Source organism: Anolis sagrei, chromosome X (assembly GCF_037176765.1).
Source record: "Anolis sagrei isolate rAnoSag1 chromosome X, rAnoSag1.mat, whole genome shotgun sequence".
Taxonomy (NCBI): Eukaryota; Metazoa; Chordata; class Lepidosauria; order Squamata; family Dactyloidae; genus Anolis; species Anolis sagrei.
In genome coordinates, this window is record NC_090034.1 from 21,561,845 (window position 1) to 21,578,299 (window position 16,455).

Genomic DNA, 16,455 nt, shown 5'->3' on the forward strand with positions numbered 1-16,455 from the left:
CCTTGCCCTTTTGCCCTCACCTTTTTTCCACTGCTGCAAACTGACTCCACAATGTCACAGCAGAATGCATCCACACTGTAGGTTTAGTGCACTTTGACGCCCCTTGAACCATCAAGGCTCAAGACAAGTGGAATATTTCAGCCCTCTTTGGAAGAGAATGCAAAAATGTCTTGTAAAGCTACAGCTCCACAAGTCGATTGTATTTGGCCAATGCAGCTGAAGTGATGCCAAAAGCTGCATAAATTCTACTCTCAGAATACATCTTGGACCTTGTGAAACTACAACTCCCAGGACTCCATACCATGGAGGCGAAAGTGGTGTCAATCAAACTGCATCACTTCCACATTGTAGATACACTCCAGCGTAGATACACCAAGGGAGGGTCAAGACCATGCCAAACTAAAACTTCCAGAATCCCATAACCTTGAGCAGTGAGAATGACGTCAAAACTACATTATTTCCACAGTGGAGATGCACCAACAGTTTGTGATCCTGGCTTTTCCTGTAGTCTCAAGCAAAAGCAAACTGTAGCCGCCTCTCCGCAGGTGGGTCTACACAGCAGAATAATAAATAAATAAATAAATAAATAAATAAATCTTTATTTATACCCCACCACCATCTCCCCAATGGGGACTCGGGACAGCTAACATGAGGCCAGGCCCTTTAAAATACAATGCAGCACAATACAAAATACAGAATACAAGAAACAAAACGCATCAGAAAAAAATTACAATAACAGAGTGAAATAATAAAGCAAATTCACACAGTATAAAATCAAACAGGTTGGGCAGGCCAAATGGACAAGATAAAATGATAAAACAATAAAAACCCTGCATGAGATAGGAATCGAAAATATGTAAGAAAAGGTTGTTGAACTGTTACGTAGGCAGAAGCTGGCCTGAAGGTCAGGAGCTCACCCCAACCGGGTCTTTGAACTGTCAACCTTTCAGTTGGCAAGATTTATTGCAGCTGGTGGTTAACCTGCTGTGCTAAAGCCTGGCCCAACCATATGTTTTGGACATGTCTTAAAGCAAACACATTTGGGATTGTAATTCACACTTCATCCGTCATGGCCCAATGCTTTGGGATCCTGGAAGTTATAGTTATAACTCTTCAGACTTATCTGCCAAAGAGTGCTGATTCCTAACTAAGGATTCCATCACATTGAGCCATGACAGTTTGAAGTGGTGCTAAACTGTATTCACTCTCCAATGTAGATACACTCTTCGTAAAACTACAATTCCCAGGATTCTGTTGCATTGAGATTTGGCGGTTTAAAGTAGTACCAAACTGCATGTAGATGCACTTGAGGGGAACTAGAGCCACCTTGTGAAATTACAACTCCCAGCATCCCATAGCATTGAGGCATGACAGTTTAAAGTGATGCCAAACCGCATTAACTCGACAGGGTAGATGCACTCAAGGGTGACTGGGGCCTTAATGAAAGTACAACTCCCAGCATCGCATAGCATTGAGCCATGACTGTTTAAAGTGGTATCAAACTGCATCTGTTTCCCCTGAATCTGCCTTCCTTCCCTCATATCTTTTGCTCTCTTTAACCCAATTGCAATGTTGTTTGGGTAGTTTCGTCCATGAAATTTGGGAGGAAAGGGCTGAATGTAGGCCTGTATAAGTGGAAGGAGGGGCATTTATATAGGATTCACACAACCTTGAGCCGATCGTAATGCCTTCTCTGTGCATCCATAGGGGAATCTTGCTTTGCCGGGAAGGGATTAGAGGCCATCGGTGCTGAGCGCTGGGTCTTTAGGCAATCAGGCCTCCATCTGGTCCTGTTTTCCGCATCCCGGCTCCTAATCTGGGGACGGGGCGAAGCTGGGATTTCCAGCCCGGCCTCATGCAGGGGTCAGCCAAGGGGAGGGCAAAGATGCCCCAAAGAGACATCAGCCTTACTCCCCAAAGCGGTACTCGGTTCCTCCAAGCATTCTTTCCAATCGCATAAAAACAATACCATTCAATCCATGACATTTACCCCATTTGCACCCCAAACTCCATTTGTTTCATCTGGGATCTCACTGCTTCAACCCAAATGGAGACATGTATACATCGAAGGCAGCACTTTTGTAAAGAATGAGCCAAGTATAGGATTTTAATTATTGTAACAGTAGCAAGGTTTCAAGTTTGCATTGCTTTAAATGTTGCAAGCTACTTCGGGTCTTGAGAAGAGCTTGCCAACAACAACAATAATGGTGGCCTGATATACCTAATAGAGGTGTGTGTGTGTGGGGGGGGGGGGGGGGGGGATGGGGCAATATAACAAGTATCTTTCCCAGATTATAAATACCATGCTTTCTAGGGGGCAGAATCATATGCCCTAACCTTTAGCCCAATGTGTTCTGGTTTTGTCTTCCTCTGCCAAAAAGGTGATAGTGCTTCGCCAAACTACAACTCCCAGGACTCCATAGCATTGAGCCATGGAGGTTAAAATGGTACCAAATGGCATCAATTGCACAGTGTAGATGCACCCAGAATAGACCTTGGACCTTGAGAAACTACTACTCCCAGGACTCCTTAGTGTTGAGCCATCGAGCTTAAAGTGGTGCTGGACTCAATTCCACAGCGTAGATGCACCCAGAATAGGCAGTGGACCCTGTGAAACTACAACTCCCAGGGCTCCATAGCATTGAGCCATGGAGGTTAAAGTGATACCAAACTGCATCACTTCTGCAGTGTAGATGCATCCAGAATAGATCTTGGACCTTGTGAAACTACAGTTCCCAGGACTCCATAGTGTTGAGTCATGGAGGCTAAAGTGGTGTCAAACTACATCAATTCCACAGTGTAGATGCACCCAGAATAGGCAGTGGACCTTGAGAAACTACAACTCCTGAACTTCATAGTGTTGAGTCATGGAGGTTAGAGTGGTGCCAAACGGCACCTATTCCGCAATGCAGTTTCACCTTTCAAAGGTCTTATTAATCTGTCAATCCTCAAGGCCTTATAAGTCCAAATCTCGACCCTTCTTTTTGTACCCATTTTGTTGACTGGAATACAGAGAGGGCAAGAGGCGAGAGGTTTCCTTGGAAATGGGAACGCAGTTCCCCTTCCACTGGAGAATGAATCCATCTCATCCCTTTCATTCAGGACTGAAAACAGGAGTGGATCCCCGTCCCATTGCCAAGCCATCCCTTCTGCTTCCTGGGGGAAGAACTGGGACCGCATCCATGATGCCTTTGCAGAGAAAACAGACCTATATATATATATACATTCCATGTTATGGGTGCAAACCCTGGGCACCTCCTTGTCCCACTTTTCTCCATAAACACCTTCACTGCCAGCCTGGCAATGCAGCTGAGGAAGGAGAGGAGGGGAAATAGTAATGATAACAATATCCCCGGGGAGCTCTCAACCTTCTGCAGTGATTGGATCTTGCATTTATCGCTGCTTCTCTTTTTCAGAAGGAGAGACAGTCAGTCGAAGCACCTCTTTAGGGGGCCTCCCATCCTTTCCTTCCTCCTCTTTCTTGCAGGGAAGGATTATGAATACTTTCATCCCCTTTTCTGGATAAACAGCCCTCCCTTTTTTTTTGCTGGCGTTATTATTATTGTGTGAGTTGGTTTGCATCCCCTTTGCTCCGTCTCTTGGTGGATTGCGACCCGTTAAGCCCCTTCCGATTTTAATTTGCGGACATTTTTTCCCCTTATTTGATCCCTGGTGATCCGCTGCCCCTCTTTCCTCCTCCTCCTCTTCTTCCTCCTCTTTGCTGCCATATGGTTTGCAAGTCTTTGCAAAGGGGTTAGGATTTGAGCCTCTGGCTCAAGAATGTAGGAAAGGAGCCCCAAGGAAGGACCATGAGCTGCTTGGGGTAAGTGCAAACTGGGGAGGGAAATGCCATCATCATCATCATTATCATTACCACCATCATCACCACTTCTTGCTTGGCTTCCTTCTGCAAACTCCATCCTCAAAGGTGCCCTCTCTTTCGGCATCCTCTAGAGAGATCTAAGGAAACCGGTGACTCATTCTCCTCCGAACTTTTATTACGCCAGACTTTTATTCCTTTCTGGGGCATCCTTTGGGGGTCTTCATCCCCAAAGGGACTCCGGTTGCCACGGAAATGGCATCATCACCCAAGGGGGGGGGGATTAGGGTCACCAGCCAAGGTCAAGAGGTGGCCAGATGTGGCTAGTCCAGATGCTTAAAGGGACAGAGGTGCCGTTTTGGGGGAGGATTCGGATCATGGAAGCGGGTGCAAGCTGTCCGGCTTTCTAAATCTGTAGTCAGATTGGCTCTGAGTAATGCACTTTTTAAATAGAGTGCCCGTTCAATAGACTTAAAAGCATCCACTTGGGCTCTCTAGTTGTGAATAGATTCAAGGGAAGCCATTTCAGTCGGGCAGTAAAAGGTATTACTAATACCACAATTACTATTATTATTAGTATTATTATTATTGTGTCATCATTTCAACAGTCTTAAAAGCATACATTTTGGCTTGTTAGTTGTGAATATATTCAGAGATAGCCTTTCAGTTGGTCAGTAAAGGTCTCATTGTTGTCGTTGTTGTTGTTGTTAAGAGTTCCATTTCAATAGCCTTAAAAATATCTACTGTGTCTTTTTATTCAGGGGTAGTGCTTCAGTTGGTCACTAACGTTCTCACCGTTGTTGTTGTGGTTGTTGCTGTTAGTTTTTCGAGCTGTATGGCCATGTTCCAGTAGCATTCTCTCCTGATGTTTCACCTGCATGTGTGACTGGCATCTTCAAAGGTTCTGTTGGCAGTGAAGCAAGTGGAGTGTATACATATCTGCAGAATGTCCAGGGTGGGAGAAAGAGCCCTTATCTGTTAAAGCAAGTGTGAATGTTGCAGTTAGTGAGCTTGAATAGCATTGAGTAGCCTTGAAGCTGCAAAGTCATCCAAATATATATACACTCCACTTGTTTCAATTCCAACAGAACCTCTGAAGATGCCATTAGCCACAAATGCAGGCAAAATGTCAGGAGAGAATGCTGCTGGAACATGGCCACGCAGCCCGAAAAACCTCACAGCAGCCCATTGATTCTGGCCATGAAAGCCTTCAACAACACAAAGATGATGATGATGTTGATAATGATTGTTATTATTATTATATTTGTATTTGCATCCTTCTTCTATCCTTGTGGTTGAGATTTGGCATTTGTTGCAACAGATCCAAATGATTTTTGTTGTTGTGTGTCTTCAACTCGCCTCAAACCTCTGGGTTTTTCTTGGCAAGATTTGTGTGGAAGAGGTTTGCTATTGCTTTCCTCTGAGGCTGAGAGAGTGTGACTTGAGGTTCCCAGCATCAAGCAGGGAATTGATCCCTGGTCTCTGGAACTGTAGCCCAATGCTTAAGCTATTGTGCCACATTGGCTTCTGCAGTTTCCTTTAGGATGTATGTATTTATACTGACAGCCAACACTGAAAGAAGGAAGGACGGAAGGAAAACAACTGGATCAGCTTCAGCCTGAGCTTTTAATTTTAAAGGGTTTGCCTTCCATCAGGATGGAAAGGAGAGGATGCCAGGGACAGGATGCTGGATTAAAAGTAACAACTGGATGGTTGTTGTTGTTGTTGTTGTTGTTGTTGTTGTGGGCAAGATTTGTTAGCAAACCATGGGAACTTGCCTTCTGCACATGCCCAAATGCCTATACCCAAATGGTTGGTTCTCAAGCCTTGGCAATGATGAAAAAGGTGGAATGACTGCTTTTGAAAGGAAGTCGTCTTGATTTATTCTTCACTATGATGATAATAACAGCAACCACAGTCTCCTGAGTGCATCATTTTGGATTCCTTCAGCTGCACAGGTCAATTTCTCACCTGTTTTCATATTGCTGGAGTGTGATGGAGGCTCCTTCTTTGGAAGCTTTCAAACAGAGGCTGGATGGCCATCTGTCAGGGGTGCTTTGAATGCAATATTCCTGCTTCTTGGCAGGGGGTTGGACTGGATGGCCCATGAGGTCTCTTCCAACTCTATGATTCTATGCTGTCAATAGGATATTTTTGTGGAACCCCTTCCCCATAGGATTTAAAAACCCTTCTCTTTTGAACTTTTCTCTTTATGGCCCTTTATGCTGAATTGTGCCCAACATTGTGCGGGTTTCCTGTTTGTCGCCACTTGCGATTGCCCTCTTTTCCGCATCTTGCATTTAGCGTGATTTGCTCTGTGATGGTGCATTGCAACATGGGCTCAGTTTGTAAATTCTGATGAATATTCTTCTGAGATTTTTTTTTTTTGGCATGTCAGGAGTGACTTGAGAAACTGCAAGTTGCTTCTGGTGTGAGAGAATTGGCCGTCTGCAAGGACGTTGCCCAGGGGACACCCGGATGTTCGGATGTTTTATCATCCTTGTGGGAAGCTTCTCTCATGTCCCTGCGTGAGGAGCTGGGGCTGACAGAGGGAGCTCATCTGCGCTCTCCTCAGATTCGAACCTGTGACCTGTCGGTCTTCAGTCCTGCTGGCACAGGGGTTTAACCCACTGCGCCACCAGGGATCTCCTCTGAGATGAATGTAGGTTAATTGCAATGGGTGTGCATTCCCCATAATATCCACTTTGGGGACTTTCTATCAAAGAAATAGATTGTCAAGATGTTTTTGAGGGCAAAGCACATCACTCCAATAGACCTGTTGCTCTCATTCTCAAAAAAGCTACACTGTGAAGCACAGAAAGTTGCAATGTGCAATTTAAGGGGGGTATTTTGCAGGATTTTGCAGGCACATATCCTGCTCTGGATTTTTGAATGCTCTCCCTTGTTCCACTTCCATCCCATGCAAAAGTGTTTAATATTTGAAGCTGCAAATCCCTGGCCACAAAATGCACAGATGGCTTTGCTGGCCAATATGGAAGAGAGCAGTTGGTGGGAAATGCCGAAGGCTTGCCAATTCTCCTCCGCAGAAACGACTCCCTCCTTCCCTCCTTCCTTCTGTGCTGCTGCCGCTCTGCCAGAATCGCCCTTTGGAGAAGGACAGAAGCTACTTGATCCCTGCCAAGGGATGAAGTTACCAGAGCTCTTCTCCGGTTTCTGAAAGAAAGGCGCTCCATGCCATTCTGGATGGGACAATACTTTTAGTGATATTCCCCCAGGAATGGAGGGCCTGCCTATTAATAGAGAAAGGTCACCCCCAAAGAGGCAGAAAGGCAGAGACATCCCTATGGCTGGCCCCACACAACCGTTCCTAGCCTTTGGCTCCAGGCAAACTGCATCAAATGGGAGTGGGATCCAGGGAGACACTGAGACCGAACAAAGGTTACCCTACAAAGCCTATAATTAAAGAGGGTATATAGGCAGCATGGGCAAACTTTGGCCCTCCAGGTGTTTTGGACTTCAACTCCCACCATTCCTAACAGCCGGTAGGCTGTTAGGAATGGTGGGAGTTAAAGTCCAAAACACCTGGGAGTTGTAGGCCAAAGCACCTAGGAACCCACAGAAGAAAAGCCTCTTTGTCATAGCCCATGCTTTTCCTTACTGACGGATCTTGCACTTAGCATGCTTCGTTTATATTATAGCATATACTTTTCCATACGGATTAATCCTGCATTGAGCATCCTTCATTTACATTATAGCATATACTTTTCCATACTGATGAATCCTGCACGGAGTATGTTTTCATTTATATTATAGCATATACTTTTCTGTATCGACGAATCTTGCATTGAGCGTGCATATACTTTTCCATACTAATGGATCCTGCATTGAACATGCTTCATTTATATTATAGCATATACTTTTTTCTCTGGAGCCCCCGATGGCGCAGTGGGTTAAACCAATGAGCTTCTAAACTTGTTGGCCGAAAGGCTGCTGGTTCGAATCCGGGGAGCGGGGTGAGCTCCTGCTGTCAGCCCCAGCTTCTGCAAATGTAGCACTTGAAAAACATGCAAATGTGAGTAGATCAATAGGTACCGCTCAGGCAGGAAGGTAACAGTGCTCCATGCAGTCATGGCACCAGGCAGCCACATGACCTTGGAGGTGTCTATGGACAATGCCGGCTCTTTAGCTTAGAAATGGAGATGAGTACCAACCCCCAGAGTTGGACATGACTGGACTTAATGTCAGGGGAAAACCTTTACCTTTACCTATACTTTTCTCTACTAATGACTCCTTCATATGGCATGTTTCGTTTTTGTTTGTTGGCCACTTTATGAGTTTCATTTGAGCGTCTGGTGTCACATAATGATCTTGCGCTTGTCCACATTCAGAGATTCTTCTTGGGTTTTATAATGATTATACAAACACCAAATAACTGTGCAGAGCTGGCTGTTACTTCCATCCCAGTAGAAAAGGCATGTGCAAACTTGGGCCCTCCAGGCGTTTTGGGCTTCAACTCCTACAATTCTGGAATTGTGGGAGTTGAAGTCCAAAACACCTGGAGGGCCCAAGTTTCCCCATTTCTGCAGTAGAACCATCCAATATTTTAGGGAGAATTTGTTAAAAGGTCTCCAAGTGACTGAAATACCTCTCCAAAATGCAATCAACACTTTGGCAAGTTCTGACTGAAACCAGGAGCAGATTGGCATGTCTTTCAAGGAGGGAGGAGACCGTCAGAAGCCCAGTTGGTGCCCAAGATCTTTAGGTTGTCCTCCTTGCTGTCCCTTTGGGATTCCGCATGAGTTCTCACGTAATGCGACCCCATGTGCTGCCCCTTCCCCTTATGGCTAAGAATAATCCTTCCCTGCGCTTTGCTTCTAATCCACCCGCAGATGCAGCATCTCCCGGCATAGATGACAAAAGTCCCTGTTGAGCTTTAGCTGTTTTGGATGCTCTAGACCAGCATTGCCACCTTTCCCCCTCCATTTCCCCATCTATACTATTTGGTTCTGCTGTGACCTTTAAAGGAAGGAACCACTCCAGGCAGAGGATGCTTTAAGGCAAGTAAAGGAGGAATAGGGATCTGTCCTTGTCAATCTGGGACACTTAAAGGGCAGGAGTGTTTGCGTTAATTGAATCTGCTGCTTCTCTAATAAGGACAATCCTGCGGAGACTTTTCTCAAAGTGCCAATTAGCGGGCCTCCAATTACAACCAGGATAAACTGTGTCATGCATTACAGGTGGGTTGACCATGGCTGCATCCTGGGATTTGTAGGCAAGGCTCTTCTGCCACCTATCCCTTGCCACCCTCTAAATCAGTGGTTCTCAATCTTCCTAATACCGCGACCCCTTGCTCATGTTGTGGTGACTCCAATTCCTCATGTTGTGGTGACCACAGCCATAACATTATTTTGGTTGCTACTTCACAACTGTAATTTTGATACTATTATGAACCGTAATGTAAATATCTGATATGTAGGATGTATTTTCATTGACTGGGCCATACTTAGCACAAGTACCCAATACTCCCACATTTGAGTACTGGTGGGATTGGGACGTGATACTGATTTTGTCATTTGGGGCTTGTAGTTGCTGGGATTTATAGTTCACCTACAATCAGAGAGCATTCTGAATGCCACCAACAATGGAATTGAAACATATTTGGCACACAGAACTCCCATGACCAACAGCAAACACTGGAAGCGTTTGGTGGGCATTGGCCTTGATTTTTGGAGTTGTAGTTCATCTACATCCAGAGAGCACTATGGACTCAAACAATGATGGATCTGGACCAAACTTGGCATGAATACTCAATATGCCCAAATGTGAATACTGGTGGAGTTTGGGGAAAATAGACCTTGACATTTGGGAGTTGTAGTTGCTGGGATTTATAGTTCACCAATTAAAGATCATTCTGAATTCCACCAATGATGAAATTAAACCAATCTTGGCACACAGAACTCCCATGACCAGTAGAAAATACTGGAAAGGTTTGGTGGGCATTGACCTTGAGTTTTGGAGTTGTAGTTCACCTACATCTAGAAAGCAGGAGGAGGGCTTTTAGTGGGAGAATTCGCCGTCTTTTTCCAAAAAGAAAGAGGACAGGCAGGGAGATCTTCTGCCAAAGGTGTTCCTAAGACCATCAGAAATATGTGTTTTCTGGTGGTCTTTGGTAACCGCTTTAAAAACCCACTCATGACCCCCAGGTTGAGAAACACTGGATTAGACCCTAATTGATGGCACTGTGCTTGCAAAACAGAGTACTATTTAAAAGTTCCGTCTTCACTGCATGGAGCTACAAGTGGTTTTGTCTGTTTGGGAATCATTTCTCACACTCTGAGGCTTTTATTTTAAAAGCTTGTTTGTGCAAAAAGCAACAACCCTTCCAAACCCACCACTGTTCACATGCAAGTCATTTTGTTCGTCAGGTGCTCTGCTATGGCTGACTTCTCTGGTTGAAGTAGTCTGCAGTGCCTTTCATGTTCCTTGATTCGTGTTTGGGTGGAGTTGGCTGTCCGGCGCCGTCACTTGGCTTCCCTGTGGGGCAAGACTTACATAGAGGGGCTTGCCGGAATGGGTCCAGCGTTATCTATCCGGCTCCCCAAGTATAGACAGGTAGAAGTTGAGTTCTTGGAGAATAAGACACCCTTCCTCCCAAAGAAGAAGAGAGAAGCCCTAGAACTTAATGTGACATGGAAGAGGCTCCACCATGCATGGGTATTACCAGGTCTTGTCGAAAAGTCTGTGATGGCTTTTGTACCAGGGCCTCCCCAAGCACCCTTCCACCAGAAAACAACAATTGACATTAACACCATTCAAGGGGAGCTCTCCTTCCTTTCCAAGAGGTTTCCAGTTGCTTGGAACTTTACATTCGTAACAGAACCACCCAGCATCAGTGGGGCTTGCCCAGTAGGGTGCTCCAGTCCCTCCGCCTGATGGCCCCAAAGGATGGTGGTCTTCACCAAGAACCATTGGATGGCCAGAGCAGGAGGAGCTCCCTCAGAGGGCCTGACCTTGGGATAAACCCCATTGGAAGTTGGCCAATGGGAGCAACAGGTGCAGAAAAGTACATCCGAAAAAGAAGAGGGGCAGAACCAATACTGGATGCTGAGATATTGAAGAAGGTGCAGCAACATGTGGCTAAGAAACACATGGAGAATCATTTCAGAGTTCCCTCAATGGACACTGGAGTTTCCTGTGAAGATGGAGGTCCCCTGGAAAGACAAGCCCTTCCCAAGCTAATCCATGTTGGCCATGGCACCAGGCAGCCCCGAAGCACTGCTCTGCCCATGGTATCCCACAAAGAGATGGGGAGGGTGGAGTTGGCTGTCCGGCGCTGTCACTTGGCTTCCCTGTGGGGCCTGGGCAAGACTTACATAGAGGGACTTGCAGGAATGGGTCCAGGGTTATCCATCCGGCTCCCCAGGTATAGACAGGTAGAAGTTGAGTTCTTGAAATAAGACACCCTTCCTCCCAAAGGAGAGGAGAAAAGCCCTAGAACTTCATGTGACATGGAAGAGGATCCACCATGCATGGGCCTTACCAGGCCTTGTCCAGAGGTCTCTTGAGGGGTTTGTGAGCAACGCTCCTTCATGGCTCGAAACTAAAAAGCAGGACGTTCAGGTCCATGTTTCGGTGCAAGAACCCCTGTTCCTCCCTGAAGTCTCCAGGACCTCCTTGGAGTGGCACCTTCAGAGGCGGAAGGTGGAGCATGTCTGGAGTTTACCACAGCAAGTGTTGAGGTCATTGAAAAACCTTCTTCCACCATCACAGCCAGCAAGATTCTGCTCTTCTTCCAGGAAAGACTTTGCAGAGGACGACTTGGATGGGGAAAAGGAACATCTCTGACCCGGTCCAGAAGGAACTGGAGGCCAGTGTGAAGAAGATGGCCATTCGGCGGCAGTGGGGGCTCCCCAAAAAGGTCCAGGATTCTCTCCGTGCAGTCTTGCCTGCTGCCCCAGCCACTGGGGCACAGCGGTCCTACCAGGAAGAAACTGGATCGTCAAAATCCGCAAGGGGAGGTCAGGGACATAAAAAGGAAAGGACACTGCCAAGAGACGGTACTCCTCAGAAAAAGGTGGTCCAAGGGTTACCCAAAGAAAAATCCCACAAACCACCAACAGCTCTTTCTTCTGCTGCCACTCAATATCAGTCTCGAACGATCAGTACACTGGCATTCCATCCGGGAAGAAACTCGGTGGAAAAACAACTCATTGTGCAGAACTCTTTGACAGACTTCTGCCCACCAGACTCCACATTCCAGGTGAATTCAGAGACCTCTCAGGAAGGGACCTTGGAGACCACAGAGAAAGAAAGGGCCCCTCAGGGGGAAGCCATGCAGTTACAAGAGTGTGGCCTGGGCAAATCCCACAACTATGGGACAAAGCGGATGCTACAGATTCACAAAGCCCATCCACCACCTCCAGTGCACAAAGCCACACAACCATCTGTGCAACAGCAGCCATAGGCAGTCCTGGGCCACTGATCATCGAGGAAGAAGATGCCTGCAGAGAAACCCCAGCAGTGAGCTCAGAACCCACAGAGGGCAAGAGTGGGCTTGAGCCACAGAGCCCACCTGCTGCTAAGAAGGAGACTGCCCATGACATCCATACCTCCTCACAGACCACAGAAGACCATGGAAACACTCCTGGATGTCCTCCAGTTCCTCCACCCATCAAGGTGGAGAGTGGCCAGCTGTCCCTGGAGCCCAGTCTTGCAGGCAGCGTCAGCAGTATCCAGATAGCCCTGTCATGTAGAGAATAGAATTTACGAGGAGGACCTCCACTGGCCCACAGGAGCAGCCACGCGTTGCATGCACCGGACACGCATCTACCACCAAGCTCAGGGGCCCTTTCTCCACCACGCTGACATTGTCTATGAAGAGCTGGTGGTAGGGCTGACTCAGCAAGCAGAGGCTAAGCTCCGGAAAACAATATGCAGGAGGACCAGAGAGAAGGACCCGCGACTCTATGCTGGCAGGGGACCCACAGAGGCACACACAGACCTGGAAGGGAGCGTGACCCATTGAGGGCATCTAGACCGGAATGACACAGCCTATGAGCCTCTGGACTATGGCTCTGCAAAGGTGCAGGGAGAATCAATGCTTGGCTCCAGGGTGAAAGGCAAGGTCCCAAGGAAGGGCTCATCAAAGGAGAGCTCCCATTCCTCCTCGCAAAAGAGCAAGGTGGGTGCCTGCACTCCAACAAAGGACCCTTCCCTGGAGAGCTTCCTGCGGTCTTTGGGAGCCTCTCTTCACCTTTCCCTCCGAAACTTTTGGTCCTCCTTGTTCCCTGAGTGGGTCCGCCCCTCCCACCGTGCCTACCAAGACCTGGAGGGTAGGCTGCCCCATCCAGCAAGGAAGAGGAGACAGGAGAGAACCCTCAAAAGAGGCGCCGGAGAGAAGAAGCGATATCCTAAGACTGATAGGGATATCCCCCAAAACCATCCAAGGAGCCAAAGGGAAGCAGGGTCCCTCAAGGTCAGGCAGGCCATAGGGGGACTCCAGGCAAAGGTCCCAAAGAGGCCCAGGGAGGTTCGGCCTCCCAGTGATTTGGGAGGATACATGTAAATAAGAGTGTATATAGTTTGTAAGTAAATCAGTGTATATAGAATAGATGTGGAGGGTACATAGAGTGTTTATGGGGTGAATATAGAGTATATACATAGTGTACATAGAGTAATAATCATAATAAAGCTTTTGTTTCTTCTGGACACTGCCTGCTTTGCTTGGTTTCTTTCATGCCATAGGAATTAACTGGCACAGTTGGTCTGACCCCACCTTGGGACCCAAAGGCTGCCCCTCCCCTCTGTATGGAGAATTGGGCACCAGAAGCTCCCCACACCTGGACCCAAACTGTCTCAAGAGTAGGGCAAGGGATCTCTTGGCTTTTGGATATTGAAATTTTCCCTGATAAATAATAATAATAATAATACAGAGAGGGTGGACAAATGGATTCTTCGTGTTATGTTTCCAAACATGGGCAACGATGGGTGAACACCCAAAGAGAGCAACGTGTGATGGGATAATAGAACTTGAAACAGGACAATTGGGCATTTAACAATATGGAACAATATGGGGTTTGTAGTTTGATGAGGCTGTTAAAGACTCCTCCCTAAACTACAAACCACAGAATTCTGCAGGAGGCAACAACCGGATTTCAAGTGGATTCATTCTCTAGTGTGATGATGTTAAATCTATCCAAGTTACTCAGTTGTACTCAGTAGTCTTCAGTTGATTTGCCATCACACTGTAGAGACTTGGCCCCACCTACCCACTGCCCCTCCCCACTGTTTTTGGTGAAACCCTCCCCCCGCTCTTTGAAATCTTATGGTGAACTTTGCATGCAATGCGGTAATAGCCCCAATCTCTTCTGCATTTGGTCAGACCTTCTCACTTGGAATAAGTATCCTGTGTCCAGATCTGAGCAAAGAAATTTGGGAAGGAAATGGACAAAATGGAAGATGTCCAGAGAAAGGCCCTTGGGGTTAGGATGTTTTGATTCTATGACTGTCTGCTGAGAGGGATCAGATGGGGTCCTCCTCCCAAGCAGAAGGGGAATCACTGTCAGTTCATCCCAAACCTCTCCAGTATTTTCCTTTGGTCATGAGACTTATGTATTCCAAGTTTGGTTCAATTCCATTGTTGATGGTGTTCAGAGTGTTCTTTGATGGCAGGTGAACTGTAAATCCAAGTAACTCCAATGCCCACATGTCAGGGTCTATTTTCCCTCAAACTCTCCAGTATTTTCTGTTGGTCATGGGAGTTCTGTATGCCAAGTTTGGTCCAGGCCTGTCATTTTTGGGGCGTCTCAGTGTTCTGTGGAAGCCAGAGCTGAATCGGTTGAAAATACTGCAAATCTCATCATGTGACTGTACTCCCCCAAACATATTGTGTTTGAGATTTTATTTTTTTATATTTCTCGTGTCAGGGCAGCCAGTCAATTATATTACATTTCTAACGGAACAAAGCAAACAGAGAAAATACAAAATGTGTGAGTTTGGTAGTTGATTAAATGTCCTTTGACCAGTATCTGGCCACTTGCAGTGCTTCTGGTGTTGCTGCAAGGAGGTCCTCCATTGTGCATGTGGCTGGGCCCAAGTTGCATTGCAGCAGGTGGTCTGTGGTTTGCTCCTCTCCGCACTCGCATGTCGAGGATTCCACTTTGTAGCCCCATTTTCATCGTTACAAATAGAACATAATTAAAGCCCAGTGTTTGAGATTAATCACTGGGCTTTAATTATGTTCTAATTGTAACAATGAAAATACCTCCTGCATATCAGATATTTACATTACAATTCAAAACAGTAGCAAAATTACAGTTATAAAGTAGCAACTAAAATAATTTTATGGTTGAGGGTCACAACAACATGAGGAACTATATTTAGGGGTCACGGCATTAGAAAGGTTGAGAACCACTGCTCTAGTGCAATATATGCTATATTTACTCAAATCTAGTTCTCACCTTATTTTGACTAAATTACCTCATTAACCTTAGGGTGCGCATGAGATTCGATGGCACATTAAACTTGGGTAAATACGGTACTTCCATGGAGCTCCATGGAGTTTTGTTTGCTGGAGGGTTTTAAGCAGAAACTGAATGGCCATCTGTTAGGAGGGATTGGTTGGTGTCTTCCTGCCTGGTGAAAGGGGTCAGACTGAATGACAGTTGGGGACCCCTTCCAACTCTTAAGATTTGTAATTTTGTTTGAGTCTTCTTCTCAGGAATATTTTAAAGGAGAAACTGGATGGCCTTCAGTTGGGAGGGATCGGATAGTGTCTTTCTGCTTGGTGGGGGTCAGACTGGATGACTTTTGGGGGCCTCTTCCAACTTTCAGATTTGGGTTCTCTTTGAGTCCCCTTCTCTGGATGGTTTTTAAGCCGAAACTATATGGCCTCCTGTTGAGAAGACTCGGATGGTATCTTCCTGCCTGGTGGAGGTCAGACCGGATGGCCTTTGCGGGCCCCTTTCCAACTCTAACATTTGGACTCTGTCTGAGTCTCCTTCTCTGGAGGGTTTTAAAATGGAAATTGAGTGGCCTTCTGTCGTGAGGGCTGGGATGGTGTTTTCCTGCCCAGCAGAATGGGGCCGGATTGGATGGCCTTTGGGGGCCCCTTCTGACCGTGTGCTTCTGTGACCCCCAGGATTTTCATCCCACGGAAGCACCGCCAGCGCTTTGACGAAGTGGTCTCCCAGAGCCTAATCAGCAAGCTGTGCCGGGCCAAGGGTGGACATCCCGGGGGGCGGCTGAGGCGCAGCCGGAGCGAAGACCCCCGTGAGCGACTGCTGGTCTCCACACGAGCCAGTTCCGTGCCACGGAGCCATGAGGAGACTCTCAAGGGCTTCCGGCAGGCCTCCCTTGTGGCCAGCAATGTGGGCTCCGGGGCCGCCAGGAGGCAAGTCCCCTCTCTTCCAAACCCTACAGTTCTATTCTCAACCTTGGAATAGATTCACTGCCCCTCTTTAGTCATATGTGTTACACCTTCCCAAGCCTTTGCTTGGTTGTGTTCACAACATGAGGGCTAGTAACTTGGTTTGCTTCTTCCCAGGACTGTCCGGGTCTACAAAGGCAGCCGGAGTTTTGGCTTTACCCTTCGTGGCCATGCCCCTGTCTGGATTGAGTCAGTCCTGTCTGGTAAGACATTATTATTAAATACACAACAAGATTAGTACACAGCA

The 16,455-nt window shown here is 46.8% G+C and overlaps 1 protein-coding gene across 7 annotated transcripts in view; it reads left to right on the forward strand.

Annotated features, from left to right (window-relative positions):
- GRID2IP (Grid2 interacting protein) overlaps positions 1-16,455 on the forward strand; it is a 54,217-nt gene that overhangs the window by 8,767 nt on the left and 28,995 nt on the right. For 6 of the 7 annotated variants that reach the window (XM_067473727.1, XM_060786468.2, XM_067473730.1 and 3 more), the window contains 2 exons: positions 15,921-16,172; positions 16,326-16,411. In XM_067473727.1, coding sequence (XP_067329828.1) covers positions 15,921-16,172; positions 16,326-16,411 — 338 coding nt within the window. Of the gene's footprint in view, positions 1-3,373; positions 3,824-15,920; positions 16,173-16,325; positions 16,412-16,455 lie in introns of those variants that run through there. The other variant, XM_067473733.1, reaches the window with a different exon arrangement.